This window comes from Mesoplodon densirostris, chromosome 14 (genome assembly GCF_025265405.1).
Source record: "Mesoplodon densirostris isolate mMesDen1 chromosome 14, mMesDen1 primary haplotype, whole genome shotgun sequence".
Taxonomy (NCBI): Eukaryota; Metazoa; Chordata; class Mammalia; order Artiodactyla; family Ziphiidae; genus Mesoplodon; species Mesoplodon densirostris.
In genome coordinates this window covers 51,836,822-51,854,093 of record NC_082674.1, presented here as the reverse complement: position 1 = coordinate 51,854,093, position 17,272 = coordinate 51,836,822, and the positions used below count along the sequence as shown (strand labels likewise).

General features: G+C 34.7%; 1 protein-coding gene across 4 annotated transcripts in view; it reads left to right on the top strand.

Annotated features, from left to right (window-relative positions):
* USP34 (ubiquitin specific peptidase 34) overlaps window positions 1–17,272 on the top strand; it is a 243,180-nt gene that overhangs the window by 155,268 nt on the left and 70,640 nt on the right. For all 4 annotated transcript variants that reach the window (XM_060117859.1, XM_060117860.1, XM_060117858.1 and 1 more), the window contains 5 exons: window positions 8,552–8,752; window positions 11,311–11,393; window positions 15,159–15,199; window positions 15,338–15,462; window positions 16,308–16,460. In XM_060117859.1, the coding sequence (XP_059973842.1) occupies window positions 8,552–8,752; window positions 11,311–11,393; window positions 15,159–15,199; window positions 15,338–15,462; window positions 16,308–16,460 (603 nt within the window). The remainder of the gene's footprint in view (window positions 1–8,551; window positions 8,753–11,310; window positions 11,394–15,158; window positions 15,200–15,337; window positions 15,463–16,307; window positions 16,461–17,272) is intronic.

Sequence of the window (17,272 nt, the reverse complement as noted above, 5' to 3'; positions counted from 1 at the left end):
CCTCCAGCAAAGCAGAACAGCATATCAAACATTGCATTCAAATTTTAATTTCTTAGTACTGGCTTTTTAGAATTATTTTAGAACCTAGGAGTCAGATGTTCTTGATTTAATGTCAAATGCTGGTACATCCAAGGTATTAATGGGGCTTCCCTGGTGGCGCAGTGGTTGACAGTCCGCCTGCCAATGCAGGGGACACGGGTTCGTGCCCTGGTCCGGGAAGATCCCACATGCCGTGGAGCGGCTGGGCCCGTGAGCCGTGGCCACTGAGCCTGCGCATCCGGAGCCTGTGCTCCATAACGGGAGAGGCCACAGCAGTGAGAGGCCCACGTACCACCAAAAAAAAAAAAAAAATTTAATGAAAGAAAATACATTTAAGCATATTGCTATCTATCAGGATTTTGTTAATCTTATCATTGCTTTCAATACTTTTTGCCATTTTTATTTTATATATTTTGCTAAGATATTTTCCTTTTTAGAATAGATACCTCTACTACAGTAATTGTTTTCTGTCTCTTAGAACTGAAATGTCTGTTGTGTTTTATTGTTGTGTCTTTGTTGTCTCACTGATCTCTCAGAATTATAAGGTACCTTTTAGTTCTTTGGCAAAGTGGGAGAATTTAAAATCTTTAATGAGTAGTTAGTTGTGTGTCATTTATAGGACTTTTGTTTATAAACTGCTCTAAGTTTAGCTTTGAATGAAGTTTACAGGTAATCATATGCTAAAGATTTTCTCTCTTTGTTTCCTTTAAAATTGTGGACACTTTTATGAAGTATTAAGAAAAATTTACTGCTATATGGGACACATTGTAGCCTGGCAACACAGATGGCTTTCAAGTCAACTGAGATCCCATATTTATAATGTATCTCTCGATATATTATAGGGTACTGTGGATACTCTTACATGATGAACAAAATTTCAAGATTTTCACGAAGTCCAATTTGTCTATTTTTTCCTTCATTACCTAAGCCTTTGGTGTACTATCCAAGAAATCATTGCCAAATACAGTGTCATGGCACTTTTGTTCTGTGTTTTCTTCCAAGAGTTTTATTGTTTTAGGTCTTATATTTAGATCCTTGATTCATTTTGAGTCAGTTGTTGTATATGGTGTTAGGTAAGGGTTCAACTTCATTCTTTTGCATGTGGAGATCCAGGTTTCCCAGCATATTTTCTTGAAAAGACTGCTTTCCCCACAGTGAATGGTCTTGGTACTCTTTTCAAAAATCATTTGAACATATTTATGAGGGTTTATTTTCAGGCTGTCTATTCCATTCCTTTTATTTTTTTGTCTATCTTTATGCCAGTATTACACTGGATTGATTACTGTAGCTTTGTAGTAAGTTTTGAAATCAGAAAATGTGAGTCTTCCAGTTTTGTTCTTTTCTTTTAAGATTGTTTGTCTATTTGGAGTCCCTTGAGATTCCTTGTGAATTTTAGAATGGATTTTTCTGTTTCTGCAAAAAACATCATTAGGATTTTGTTAGGGATTGCATTGAATCTGTAGGTCACTTTGGGTAGTATTGATATTTTAATAAGTCTTCCAGTCTGTGAACACGGGATGTGTTTCCATTTATTTGTCTGTAATTTCTTTGAGCAGTTTTTTGTAGCTTTCATTGTAGAAGTCTTTCAGCTCCTTGGTTAAGTTCATTTCTAAGTATCTTATTCTTTTTGATGCTATTGTAAATTGAATTGTTTTTTTAATTTCCCTTTCATATTGTTCATTGTTCACGTATAGGAATGCAACTGAATTCTGTATGTTGACTTTGTATCCTTCTACTTTGCTGAAATCATTTACTAGGTTTTGTTTGTTTGTTTTTGTGGGGTTTTTGTTGTTGTTGTTGTTTTTGTGGTACGCAGGCCTCTCACTCTTGTGGCCTCTCGCCGCGGAGCACAGGCTCCGGACGCGCAAGCTCGGCGGCCATGGCTCACGGGCCCGCCGCTCCGCGGCATGTGGGATCTTCCCAGACCGGGGAACGAACCCATGTCCCCTGCATCGGCAGGCAGACTCTCAACCACTGTGCCACCAGGGAAGCCCCATTTACTAGTTTTAAGAGCCTTTATATGGAGTCTTTAGGGTTTTCTACGTCAAAAACAAACAGATAAATTTACTTCTTCCTTTCCAATTTTGATGCCTTTTATTTTTGTGGTGTATTGCTCAGGCCAAAACTTCCATTACTGTGTTGAATAGAAGTGGTGAAAGCAGGTGTCCTTGCCTTGTTTCTGATCTTAGAGGAAAAGCTTTCAGTCTTTCACCATTGAGTATGATTTTCACTATGGGTTTTTCATATATGGCTTTTATTATGTTGTGGTAGTTTCCTTCCGTTCCTATTTTGTTGAGTATTTTTATCATGAAAGTGTGTTGAATTTTGTCAAATGCTTTTTCTGCATTAATTGAGGTGATGTAGTCTTTTCCTTCATTTTGTTAATCTGTAGTATTTACATTGATCATTGCTATGTGGAAACATCCTTGCATTCTAAGAATAAATCCCACTTGGTCATGGTATATAATCCTTTTAATATGTTGCTGAATTCTGTTTGCTAATATTTTGTTGAGGACAGTGTCTTTTGTCTGGCTTTGGTATCAGGGTTAATGCTTACTTCATCGAATGAGTTAGGAAGTTCCCTCTTCAGTTTTTTGGAAGAGTTTGAGGATCGTTGGTATTAGTTCTTCTTTAAACGTTTGTTAGAATTTACTAGTGAAGCTGTCAGGTCCAGAACTTTTCTTTTTTGGGAGATTTTTGATAACTGATTCAATCTCCTCACTAATTATAAGTCTGTTCAGATTTTCTATTTCTTTGTGATTGAGTCTTGGTAAGTTTTTTTTTTTTTTTTTTTTTTATATATATTTTTTTATTTTACAAATTTAATCAGTTATACATATACATATGTTCCCATATCCCCTCCCTTTTGCGTCTCCCTCCCACCCTCCCTATCCCACCCCTCCAGGCGGTCACAAAGAACCGAGCTGATCTCCCTGTGCTATGCGGCTGCTTCCCACTAGCTATCTACCTTACGTTTGGTAGTGTATATATGTCCATGCCGCTCTTTCACTTTGTCACAGCTTACCCTTCCCCCTCCCCATATCCTCAAGTCCATGCTCTAGTAGGTCTGTGTCTTTATTCCTGTCTTACCCCTATGTTCTTGATGACATTTTTTTCTTAAATTCCATATATATGTGTCAGCATACAGTATTTGTCTTTCTCTTTCTGACTTACTTCACTCTGTATGACAGACTCTAGGTCCATCCACCTCATTACAAATAGCTCAATTTCATTTCTTTTTATGGCTGAGTAATATTCCATTGTATATATGTGCCACATCTTCTTTATCCATTCATCCGATGATGGACACTTAGGTTGTTTCCATCTCCGGGCTATTGTAAATAGGGCTGCTATGAACATTTTGGTACATGTCTCTTTTTGAATTATGGTTTTCTCAGGGTATATGCCCAGTAGTGGGATTGCTGGGTCATATGGTAGTTCTATTTGTAGTTTTTTAAGGAACCTCCATACTGTTCTCCATAGTGGCTGTACCAATTCACATTCCCACCAGCAGTGCAAGAGTGTTCCCTTTTTTCCACACCCTCTCCAGCATTTATTGTTTCTAGATTTTTTGATGATGGCCATTCTGACTGGTGTGAGATGATATCTCATTGTAGTTTTGATTTGCATTTCTCTAATGAGTAAAGATGTTGAGCATCCTTTCATGTGTTTGTTGGCTGTCTGTATATCTTCTGTGGAGAAATGTCTATTTAGGTCTTCTGCCCATTTTTGGATTGGGTTGTTTGTTTTTTTGCTATTGAGCTGCATGAGCTGCTTATAAATTTTGGAGATTAATCCTTTGTCAGTTGCTTCATTTGCAAATATTTTCTCCCATTCTGAGGGTTGTCTTTTGGTCTTGTTTATGGTTTCCTTTGCTGTGCAAAAGCTTTGAAGTTTCATTAGGTCCCATGTGTTTATTTTTGTCTTTATTTCCATTTCTCTAGGAGATGGGTCAAAAAGGATCTTGCTGTGATTTATGTCATAGAGTGTTCTGCCTATGTTTTCCTCTAGGAGTTTGATAGTGTCTGGCCTTACATTTAGGTCTTTAATCCATTTTGAGCTAATTTTTGTGTATGGTGTTAGGGAGTGATCTAATCTCATACTTTTACATGTCCCTGTCCAGTTTTCCCAGCACCACTTATTGAAGAGACTGTCCTTTCTCCACTGTACATTCCTGCCTCCTTTATCAAAGATAAGGTGACCATATGTCCGTGGGTTTATCTCTGGGCTTTCTATCCTGTTCCATTGATCTATCTTTCTGTTTTTGTGCCAGTACCATACTGTCTTGATTACTGTAGCTTTGTAGTATAGTCTGAAGTCAGGGAGCCTGATTCCTCCAGCTCCATTTTTCGTTCTCAAGATTGCTTTGGCTATTCGGGGTCTTTTGTGTTTCCATACAAATTGTGACATTTTTTGTTCTAGTTCTGTGAAAAATGTCATTGGTAGTTTGATAGGGATTGCATTGAATCTGTAGATTGCTTTGGGTAGTAGAGTCATTTTCACAATGTTGATTCTTCCAATCCAAGAACATGGTACATCTCTCCATCTATTTGTATCATCTTTAATTTCTTTCATCAGTGTCTTATAATTTTCTGCATACAGGTCTTTTGTCTCCTTAGGTAGGTTTATTCCTAGATATTTTATTCTTTTTGTTGCAATGGTAAATGGGAGTGTTTCCTTGATTTCACTTTCAGATTTTTCATCATTAGTATATAGGAATGCCAGAGATTTCTGTGCATTAATTTTGTATCCTGCAACTTTACCAAATTCATTGATTAGCTCTAGTAGTTTTCTGGTAGCATCTTTAGGATTCTCTATGTATAGTATCATGTCATCTGCAAACAGTGACAGCTTTACTTCTTCTTTTCCCATTTGGATTCCTTTTATTTCCTTTTCTTCTCTGATTGCTGTGGCTAAAACTTCCAAAACTATGTTGAATAAGAGTGGTGAGAGTGGGCAACCTTGTCTTGTTCCTGATCTTAGTGGAAATGGTTTCAGTTTTTCACCATTGAGGACGATGCTGGCTGTGGGTTTGTCATATATGGCCTTTATTATGTTGAGGAAAGTTCCCTCTATGCCTACTTTCTGCAGGGTTTTTATCATAAATGGGTGTTGAATTTTGTCCAAAGCTTTCTCTGCATCTATTGAGATGATCATATGGTTTTTCTCCTTCAACTTGTTAATATGGTGTATCACATTGATTGATTTGCGTATATTGAAGAATCCTTGCATTCCTGGAATAAACCCCACTTGATCATGGTGTATGATCCTTTTAATGTGCTGTTGGATTCTGTTTGCTAGTATTTTGTTGAGGATTTTTGCATCTATGTTCATCAGTGATATTGGCCTGTAGTTTTCTTTCTTTGTGACATCCTTGTCTGGTTTTGGTATCAAGGTGATGGTGGCCTCGTAGAATGAGTTTGGGAGTGTTCCTCCCTCTGCTATATTTTGGAAGAGTTTGAGAAGGATAGGTGTTAGCTCTTCTCTAAATGCTTGATAGAATTCGCCTGTGAAGCCATCTGGTCCTGGGCTTTTGTTTGTTGGAAGATTTTTAATCACAGTTTCAATTTCAGTGCTTGTGATTGGTCTATTCATATTTTCTATTTCTTCCTGAGTCAGTCTTGGCAGGTTGTGCATTTCTAAGAATTTGTCCATTTCTTCCAGGTTGTCCATTTTATTGGCATAGAGTTGCTTATAGTAATCTCTCATGATCTTTTGTATTTCTGCAGTGTCAGTTGTTACTTCTCCTTTTTCATTTCTAATTCTATTGATTTGAGTCTTCTCCCTTTTTTTCTTGATGAGTCTGGCTAATGGTTTATCAATTTTGTTTATCTTCTCAAAGAACCAGCTTTTAGTTTTATTGATCTTTGCTATCGTTTCCTTCATTTCTTTTTCATTTATTTCTGATCTGATTTTTATGATTTCTTTCCTTCTGCTAACTTTGGGATGTTTTTGTTCTTCTTTCTCTAATTGCTTTAGGTGCAAGGTTAGGTTGTTTATTCGAGATATTTCCTGTTTCTTAAGGTGTGATTGTATTGCCATAAACTTCCCTCTTAGAACTGCTTTTGCTGCATCCCATAGGTTTTGGGTCGTCGTGTCTCCATTGTCATTTGTTTCTAGGTATTTTTTAATTTCCTCTTTGATTTCTTCAGTGATCACTTCGTTATTAAGTAGTGTATTGTTTAGCCTCCATGTGTTTGTATGTTTTACAGCTTTTTTCCTGTAATTGATATCTAGTCTCATAGCATTGTGGTCGGAAAAGATACTTGATACAATTTCAATTTTCTTAAATTTACCAAGGCTTGATTTGTGACCCAAGATATGATCTATCCTGGAGAATGTTCCATGAGCACTTGAGAAAAATGTGTATTCTGTTGTTTTTGGATGGAATGTCCTATAAATATCAATTAAGTCCATCTTGTTTAATGTATCATTTAAAGCTTGTGTTTCCTTATTTATTTTCATTTTGGATGACCTGTCTCTTGGTAAGTTTTGTGTTTCTAGGAATTTGTTCATTTCATGTAAGGTATCCAGTTTTTGGGCATACAACAGTTGTTCATAGTACTCTCTTACAATCCTTTTTATCTCTCTAGAATTAGTTGAAATGTTCCCACTTTCATTTCTGATTTTAGTAATTTGACTTTTATTTTTTCTTAGTCCTTCTAGCTAAAGGTTTGTCAATTGCATTCTTTTCGAATAACCAGCTTTGATTTTCACTGATTTTTCTCTAGGTTTTTCTATTCCCTGTTTTGTTTACCTCTGCTCTGATCTTTATTATTTCCTTCTTTCTACTACTAGCTTCAGGTTTAGTTTGTCTTCTTTTTCTAATTCATTAAGCTGTAAAGGTAAGGTTGTTGATAAGAATTCTTCTTTTCTTTTTAATGTAAACATTTACATTTATAAATTTCCCCATTAACATTGCTTTCATTGTATTCCATAAGTTTCATATTGACCATGTTTTTTATCTTCTTTTGTGAAGTGTCTCTTTATATCCTGGAGGTTTTTGTTTTGCTTTGTTTGGGGTTTGCTTTCGTTTCTTTGGTTTTTTTTTCTTTTTATTTATTTTATTTTGGGCTGCGTTGGGTCTTCATTGCTGTGTGTGGGCTTTCTCTAGTTGCGGCAAGCAGGGTCTACTGTTCGTTGCGATGCACGGGCTTCTCATTGTGGTGGCTTCTCTTGTTGCAGAGCACGGGCTCTAGGCACGTGGGCTTCAGTAGTTGTGCACGCGAGCTCAGTAGTTGTGGCACACGGGCTTAGTTGCTCTGTGGCATGTGGGATCTTCCCGGACCAGGGCTTGAACCCGTGTCCCCTGCATTGGCAGGCGGATTCTTAACCACTGTGCCACCAGGGAAGCCCCCTGTTTTGTTTTTTCTTAATAAAGAGCTATAAGACTTTTTTCCTTAATCAGTTTGGACAAGTTTTTTGGTCAGGTATATGTATTAGGAATATTGTCATTCAATCTGTAGCTTGCTTTATATTTATAGTGTCTTTTAAGCAGAGAAGTTTTAAATTTTAACAAGATTTATATCCTAGCTAAGAAATCATTTTTCCAAGGTCACAGAGATTTTCTCCTGTGTGTTCTTCTGTAAGTTTTATAGTTATCTTTTACATTTAGGTCTGTGTTATATTTTGAGTTAACTTTTGTATATGTAGAGTGAGGTTGAGGTTTTATTTTATTTTTTCCATATGGCTATCCAATTTTTCTAGCACGGTTTGTTGAAAAGATATTTTTTCTCACTGAAATTTCCTGGTACTTTTCTTGAAAATCAATTATATAGTATTGCTATGTTTCTTGGCATATTGGTATAGTTATAACACTTAGTAGTGGTATTAGGAAAAGAGGAGAAAAAGGACCATTGAAGAGAAAGCTCTGAAGCTCTCATACATAGGTGATATTCTTATTAATTTATTTGAAGGAATTGCTTTATTTAAAAATTTTTAAAGTAGAGCTTTAAATCAGAAATTTTACTTTTCATACTATGCAGTATTTTACTGATGAAATGCTTGTTTTATTTTAAATACACATATATAAAGTGCAAATTTTTCAGTTGAATAATTTTCTAGAATTATTGAGAATTGCTTTCAATCCCAAATAGCAGAGTATATGCCACTTAGGTGGAGAGACAACTTCCAGTATTTTTGCTCTCAATGCTGATTTTGTAGGTAAATATCTTTATTAGCATTTTAATAATTTTTAAAATTGTAGTACATTGTGAGCAATATTTTTTTAAATCCTGTATATCTCTATTATATATATTTGTATGATTCTTTCATGATAGAAATGCAAGTGTCATTTCCATTTCATTAAATATACATTCTAGTTATCTAGTGTCTTTATTTTTGTAAGATTGGATTGTTACTAACCATAATACATGAGCAGCAAAATTTCTTTACCACATGGATTAAGTACTAACTATAATTATTTTTGTTTTCTAGGCCTTAATTTCAAGTTGTATAGTAGCCATATTAAATTAATGAAAATACAGAAATGATATTTTATTCTTGTCCACAGTGGCAGCTAGACTGTCTTGCTTGCTTGCTGAAGTTAATATGCCAGTTTGCAGTAGATCCATCCGATTTGGATTTAGCTTATCATGACGTCTTTGCCTGGTCTGGTATAGCAGAAAGCCATAGGAAAAGAACATGGCCTGGCAAATCGAGAAAGGCTGCTGCTGATCATGCCAAGGGTCTTCATATACCAAGATTAACAGAGGTAAAGTACAAAAGTCACCATGTAGTAATAAGTTTTATTTGTCTTCTAAGAGAGCTTGTATATTTTTGTTTTTACAAAATGAATACTCTAATGTCTATGAAATGCTATCCTAGATTACCACAGTATGACCTAACAGCAGAAGCAATGCCTTCATTTTAAAGCAGTAGAAATTACGAAGCAGTAATACTTTTCAGTTCATCGTCCAAAATGCAGGGGTGCATTAATTTTGTGCCATTTTAATGTTATCTAACTGTAGGATTGAGTTCATTAGTTGGTCTCAGTAAATTTTATACTGAGTGTATCAGGGTCCATTCAGGAAAACAAACCACACTAGGTATTTCAACAGAGTAAATTTAAAATTGAGAACTGGTTTTACACATATGTGTTGGAGGGCTAAAAATGAAAAATGGAATGTTGAGGTAATGTGGGCAAGTAGCCATTCACCACCCCTAGGGTTTGAGGATTATATGTAAAAGGTTGTGGTTATCAGGAATGAGAAGCTTATAGGAGGGATCCTGTTGAGCTGGAGTTTAGGCCTCCAAGGAAGTGGTTCTGTTACTGCTTCTGAAATCATTTGCCTCTTCTGGTTAAAATACTTATAGAACAATGTTAACAGAAAAAGCAGGGGAAATTCCCTGCCGGTCCAGTGGTTAGGGCTCCATGCTTTCACTGCCAAAGGCCTGGGTTCAGTCCCTGGTCAGGGACTAAGATCCCACGAGCCGCATGGTGCGGCCAAAACAAACAAAAAAGAAAGAAAGAAAAAGCAAGGAAGTAATCTCTCTAGTATCCCACATTAGGTTGACAAACCTAATAGAAAGCCAGTTGGCAGAGGAGAAATTTAGTTTATAAATGTACCAGCCCTAGTGTCACAGAGCAAGTGTCAGTACATAGTATGGTAGGTTTAGAGCCAAACAAAAATGGCATAATAACCAGTGCATCCAGCAATAAAATTAAAATTCTTTTTGGCTGTGGATTCTGTTGTTCATGTGATCAAATATTTGCCCTTCCAGTGTCTCTATTAGTGAACTGGGAACTGGGGAGAGATGAAGATGAGTTTTTACTTAATCTCTTCTTCATTTTGTAACCATTTGAGGACAGCAGCTTACCTCATACCTGCTCCAGAAACACCACAGTAGTGAGTTGTTACTGATACAGAAATAAAATGCACATACTCATATATGGCATTTTAAAATAATTGGCTGTTTTTTTTTAACAAATTTATGCAAGTACATAATTACTGAAAACAATTTAGAATGTACAAGTGAGGGAATTCTTTGGCAGTCCAGTGGTCAGGATTCTGCGCTTTCATTGCCGAGGGCCCAGGTTCGATCCCTGGTCAGGGAGCTAAGGTCCTGCAAGCTGTGGCGTGGCCAAAAAAAAAACAAAAAAAAGGAATATACAAGTGAACCTTCCCCAAAGTAATATAGGTCACTAACATTAATAGCTCTATGTGTTAATCTTTTTATGTGCATATTTTTTCTTATGCCGTATGCCAATGTTACATTTTTATAGTTTAAAAAAAGAGCATACAATATATATTTTTTTCATTTGTTTATCATAATATTTAATTAGAGCTTAGAAGGTAAATCTAAGCTATTTGGGGGGAAATTTTTATTACTCGAATTCTGGAGACAAAGTCATCCAATAGTAAGGAAGAACACTAATTCTTTTAATAATTTACTATCATTCATTATTTCGTTTGTTCTCCTTTAACAGCCTTTTAGAAGGTTCAGAATCCAAATTGAACTTCCAATTCCAGCCTAAATATAGCTTTTCTTAAAACTCTTCTTATTTTGCCAGGCACAGGTTTAGTTGCTGCTCCCTTCTGTTGCTCATTTGGCACATTGCATATACTTGTGTTACAGTGCTTTCTATGTTTTCTGCTGCACTGGACTAACTTCCCCAGGATGGGAACAGTGCTTTTATAAAATTAGTGCCCAGAATGGGTTCTGACCTGCAGAAGGGATTCAGTAACTCTTTATTAAGTTAGCAAATATTTTTATCCACTATATAGATGAAGAACTAGAACCTAGAAACTCAGTATTTATTAGAGTCATACAGCTTGAAAGTTAGCAAACTAAATGTTGAACCTCAAGGTTTTTAATCTGGAATCCATGCTTGGTATCTATGGTATATTGCTTTTCTATGTTTATTTCAGGGTGGTTGAGGAATCTGCCACTGCTTGACATTTTTTTTCTTATTTCAAAACTGAAGAAGGTTACTTCACCTACCGCCCAAAAAAACCAGTGACGTGTAATACATTATATTTTTCTCACTCTGTTGGGTGACATGCAGATAATCTGTGGATCAAATAGAAAGGATTTGCCTATGTATTTCTAAATTTTTAATATTTTCTTTTTAAAGTTGCTATTCTGAGGTTTCTTTATAAAAATCTGGTTTTCTGATATTTAATATTTTTATAGTATTTTCCAATAATCATTTTTAGAATATCCCTATCCTTTTGTAAATAAAAATCAAAGTAATTTGGAGTCTGGTTTAAAACGCAGTTTTGTGTTTTAGTGTATTTATAGATTTTTTTTAATGTTTTTATTTTAAAGGTATTTCTTGTTCTTGTCCAAGGAACCAGTTTGATTCAGCGACTTATGTCTGTTGCTTATACGTATGATAATCTGGCTCCTAGGTATGAAGTTTTTACATAATTTATGATTGTATGTATTTAGAGTAAGAATACAGTGTTTTAAAATTTTAATTTGAAAAAAATTTGAAACCTAACAAAAATTGTTAGGGTGTTTTAGTGAACTCTCATATCATTCATGTGGATTTGCATATTGTTATCAACATTTTGCCAGTTTTTATCGAATGATCATGAGCACACATTTTCTGTGGGTGTCCCCAAGCACATGTTTATTTACATATCCTGAATCTTCTAAGAGTTCAGACATTATGATCACTTACTGATAAATAGTTTGATGTGTATCTCCTAAGTCCAAGGACAATTTCCTAACAACTATAGTAAGATACTCAAATTTAGAAAACTTAACATTGATATAATTATTATCTAACATATAGTCCATACTCAAATTGTCCCATTAATATTTTTATAGCAATTTTTTTCCTCGTCCAGGATCACGTACTGCATTTGGTAGTCATATTTCTTCCATTTCCTTTCATTGGGGATACTTTCTTAGCCTTTCTTTCATGATACAGACATTTCTGAGTATCACAAGCCATTTTTTTATAAAGCCTTTTAATTTAGGTTTTCCTGATTGTTCCTCACAATCAGATTCAGACTATACATTTTAGCAGGAATACTCCATAAGTAACGTATCTTTCCCAGTACATCCTGGTGATACCCGTTTGTCCTATTATTAGCGATATTAATTTTGATCAGTTAATCTGGTTTCCTCCAGGTTTCTCTACAATGAAGTTTCTGATTTTTCTAATTAAAAGTAACCTATGGGAAGATAATTTGCAACTGTTTAAATTTCCTGCTTCTCATAAAACTTATTCATTTACTTTTAGCATTCAGTGATGATTCTTTCCTGGATTAAATATTAGTATAATGTTTGCAAATTAGTGATTTTCTAACTCTTACCATTCATTTTATGTTTATTAGTTGACATTCTGTGGTGATGAAGAGCTTTCTCTTCCTTTTATTTAGTTAGTATCAATTTGGATGTTTTTCATTCAATATAATTCATTACTATTACTATTCACTTTGCTCAAATTATACCTTAGTTGGCATCTTCAGGTTTGTTCATGTGTTCTTTGGCTATGTCCCCATTATTTGGGTGGAGGGGAGGAGTACTTTTTTTTTTCCCCCCTGTCATTTTAAGATCTTCCAGGCTTTCAGTTTCCCTGCCTTAGTTGTTGAATCAGCATTTCTTTAAGAAGCCCTAGTTCCTTTTGGTGGGGAACCTGCAAAATATAGTATCATTGCTCCTAGTGTTTCCTTGCTTCTAGGCCCTCAATAGATAAAGCTGGAAATATGTGTATAAGAATATAGTTTAAACATGTAATATGATTTCATTTATTTGGGCTATGTTGGAGACTTTTTTTTTAATGTTCAAAATTTTAATAATGTATAAATGATAGTTGCTAATACATGAGGACCTGACTGTGTATGCCTCAAATAATCACATAAATTATGTTAAAGTGTGTAGAATTAATTTCTAAGTCCTGTATTCGGTAGGTGTTTATGTTGGGCTGAAGTTTGCCATTATTAAATGATTTACAAAGCTAATATAAACACATTTCAAAGTGCTTAACGTTATTTATGGCTAATAGTTATCTGTTTTTAGATGCTTTTAAAAGTCATCTTCATAAGCAATGGTTGCATATAAGTAGCATGATTATTTTAAGGTTATTTCTTGTTTAATGTATCTTTCTTTAGTATCTGTCTCAGTTGAATTCATATTCATAACTCAATCAACATCTCCTTTACCCCACTGGACGTATAGTTCTATACAAACTATATCTGATTTTGCTCACCATTATATTATCAGTGCCAGGCACCTTACCTCATTATTTATAAAACTTATGAATGGATAATGTGGGGAAACAAAGAAAATGCTATAACATGACCTTGGTTTGTATGCTAAAATACATTTTATACGCCAAGTACCAGTGACTCTCCAGTTAAATAATTCTTAACTCTTCCTCCTTGTCCTCTAACACAGCAGTCCCCAACCTTTTTGGCACCAGGGACGGTTTTCATGGAAGACAATTTTTCTACAGACCGGTGTGTGTGGGGGGGTGGTTCAGGCGGTAGTGTGAGCAGTGGGGAGCCCCACATGAAGCTTTGCTCGCTCTCTGTTCACCTTCTGCTGTGCGGCCTGGTTCCTAACAGGCTGCGGACTGGTATGGGTCCGTGGACCGGGGGTTGGGGACCCCTGTTCTAACACACATTCTATATACCTCACTGTCCCACACGCCGCAATATATTGATTAACAAGGCAGTTCAGTGACTGCTTTGGTCTGCTTTTATTTCTTTATAATTAAGAAATGTTCACTTGACTCTTAACCTCACACAATGAAAAATATGTGAGTTTGATACCAGCTGCTGCTGTTCAAGCTAGTTCACTGTGACAGTTCTTATTTCTATTTAACCAGTTCCATTCTTAAAGATCTCATTACAGTCTTTGTAATGTGAGGACCCCCTACCCCCCACCCCCAATCTTTGTGTTTTTTTTGACTCCTGTTCCTGCACCATTGTCTTTTCATAAGCCTCCACCTTCAGTTTATATGGTGCTGGGAGGTTTGTATCAATTAAGATAGCTAAAATGAACTTTTTGCCTGTTATCAAAGTCTTCTAATGCTACACGTTTAAAAGGTAGATTGGGAGGTTGCTCTTGGTAAAGTTAAATACGTTAAACCAATATGATAAAAGTTAAACATGAAATATGGCCAAATACTAGATTTATAAGTTTTAACTTTTTAGTACCTTTTACTTTAAATCAATAATACGGCTGAGTCTTGCTCTTTCAGATTTTCATAGGTGTTTTGTTAATTATAACAAAGTAGGTATCTAGAGATCGGTGCTTTTTTTTTTTTAAACAGTTTATTTGTAAGGTGAATACTAAATCCCTATATGCTGGTTTTATTAAAATGAAAATTTTTAATGTTTAGTTTTCTTTAAATTGAGGTAATACATTTTCCATTGAAGTTACTAAAAGTATCAAGGGGAAAAAATAGAGGTGAAGTAATACAGAATTAAATTAGTTATTTTTCTCTACTTTTCAGTAATTTGCTTTTAACCATTCCTGATGAAAATTGACATTAACAGTACAAAAGGAAGGGCATTTTATGTCATTGTATGGTTCTTTTTCTTTTTGTGAGTCGTATCTTTCTATTAGAGTAGAATATAATGTCGTTATAGACGCTATAACATTTAGAACCAGAAAGAATATTTCATATGCCACGGATTAAGATTAAACTCATATTTCTAATAGTATGTGCTGACTGTTTTACTCACCTAGCTCCTAGAATATATTTATGTCCTAACTTTTTTGTTTTATATTCATCTTATCTCCCCTGATAGGCTGTAAACTCCAGGAGGCCAAGGACTGCTGCATAAGGGTGTTTTTTTTTTTTTTAGGAGTCTGAAGTTTAGACTCTAAACCATTATAACCTTTCTCTTTGTAAGCCACGTCACTTTAGTAACCAAATCTTTAAGCACTTTTTGAGAGTTCACTTAAGTCAATATGGGATTCACTCACATTTTGTTTATTAAATTGAAACACTCATTTAATGTTTGCTATAGTAAGATTTTGCCAGTGATTCTTTAAATTAAAAATGAAGACCATAGGAAAATAAATTAGCAGCTTTCATAAAATCTAATCTTTTGGGGGGCAGGGAAAGTTAAAGGATATATAGTAAGAAATTGAGTTATTTTTAGTTCGTTGCTGAATTTAATTACTGGTGGTGGTGTGTTTTTACTTTGCAGAGTTTTGAAAGCTCAGTCTGATCACAGGTCTAGACATGAAGGTAAGGGTTCCACAAAGTTAATTTTTAATAAAGATTTGGATGACTGGTTATATCTATATATAATATCTTTAATAATGAACATTTTGTTTTCATTATGCACAAGCCTTTATAGTAATTTTTTTTCCAATTTTTCTGTAGTTTCACATTACTCAATGTGGCTCTTGGTGAGTTGGGCTCATTGCTGTTCTTTAGTGAAATCTAGCCTTGCTGACAGTGATCATTTACAAGATTGGCTAAAGAAATTGACTCTCCTTATTCCTGAGGTAAGTTAAAGATTGAAGATTGGTACTACTCTTCATATTTTTTCTTATTATTAGCGTCGATGATAAAAAGAGCTAATGGAAACAAATGAACATGATTCCATAAATATATCCTGTTGCTTGGAAGGTACTTAATAATCCTTTAAGATCTAGAGTGTTTTGAACTATGTACACTTAAGTGTGAACATTAAGTATTTTGTAGCATTCATATTTGTCTTTTTCTGCAATATTTGTTAACAGAGTGATTATTTTATTTTGGGTTTTTTTAATTGTTTTTTTTCCTGAGGGTTGAGAAGGATTTCAGCATTTATTTTTTGTAATTTATGTTTTAGAGAAGTTTCTTTTACTTTTTCTATTTGAGTGTATCCTTAGATGCAAGAGAGACATATTTCCTTTTGATTTCAGTGTTGACACTGAAGTCAATATAATTTTCACCAATCGTTATCTTGATGTTACTCACACCATATTCCTGAATGAAATAGTATAAACACACTCTTACTAATACACTTAGCCACGATATTCACGTCTTTTTTAGAGAACATTTTCTAATATTATTAGCTTTGTATTGAATGCATATGTGTTCTTACTCTGCCTCTGTTCTTGTATTTACTTGGTTTGTTTTTATGACCATATTGGGAATTTCTGAAATGTTTTTACATATTACCGTATACTTTGGGGTACTTCATTTGATCATGTATTATTTAGATGCATGAGTATGTGATCAGGACATTGTGTTTTAAAACATGTTACTAAAGAAGCCATCTAACATGTTATTTCTGCCAACATATTAACCTTAAGATTAACTTTTTAATACTAACTCAGACTATCTTTGGAACTTTTTCATTTAGACTGCAGTCCGTCATGAATCTTGCAATGGTCTTTATAAGTTATCTCTGTCAGGGCTGGATGGAGGAGACTCAATCAATCGCTCTTTTCTGCTACTGGCTGCCTCAACATTGCTGAAATTTCTTCCAGATGCTCAAGCACTCAAACCTATAAGGGTAAGATTTTACTGTCTTCAGGAGCAATTTCTATTTCTGCCGTTTCATTTGCCCCAAGTTTATCGTTGTATTATCCTTGCAAGTAATTTTGAGTACCTGTTTACTATCTGTAGTTTTCACCAGGAGGATGGTAGTTACATGTAATAGTTCCTAAAGTGGCAGCATTGTGACATATTGTGTCCATGTTACACCTAGGGATAGATCCTGTGTCCTTGGGTTCAGCTGTGTGGGATCTCTCATGGATATTGTTTTGGAAATAACATTTGTCCTTGCTAGGTTCTGAGCCTTGTGTGAATAAGTTGAATGATAGAAACATCATAAATGTAGCTTTCTTCTTATTCAGTCACAGTTGTTTTATTTTTATCTTTATGATACTCAGAATTTTCAGTTTTCTTCCTTGTTCCCATGTATACACTAACACTAACCTTATAAAAGCCTTCTACCCCATAATAAATACAAGGCCCTTTAATAAGTAAATTTTACTAATCCCAGAAATATGATGCATTGTAGGATTTACATTTTTCTTCTCCATATTTACCGTCTGTCATTGACTCTGTAAGAAATGTAATGTGTTCTTTATTTTTCAGCTTTCAAAACTATAATAGACCATTGTATGTGGGTAGATTTATATATACTCATTTTCTGTAGGTTTCTTTTGTTACCACATTTTCATTGAATTTTTAGTTGGCACTACATTATTTAGTATTATACATTATTCATATCTTTTCCAAGTAGGTTATAAGGAATTTCAGAGTACTGTTTTTTTGAAAGTTCTCTTATTATTCACTTACATACATAGTTGTTCTAATTTT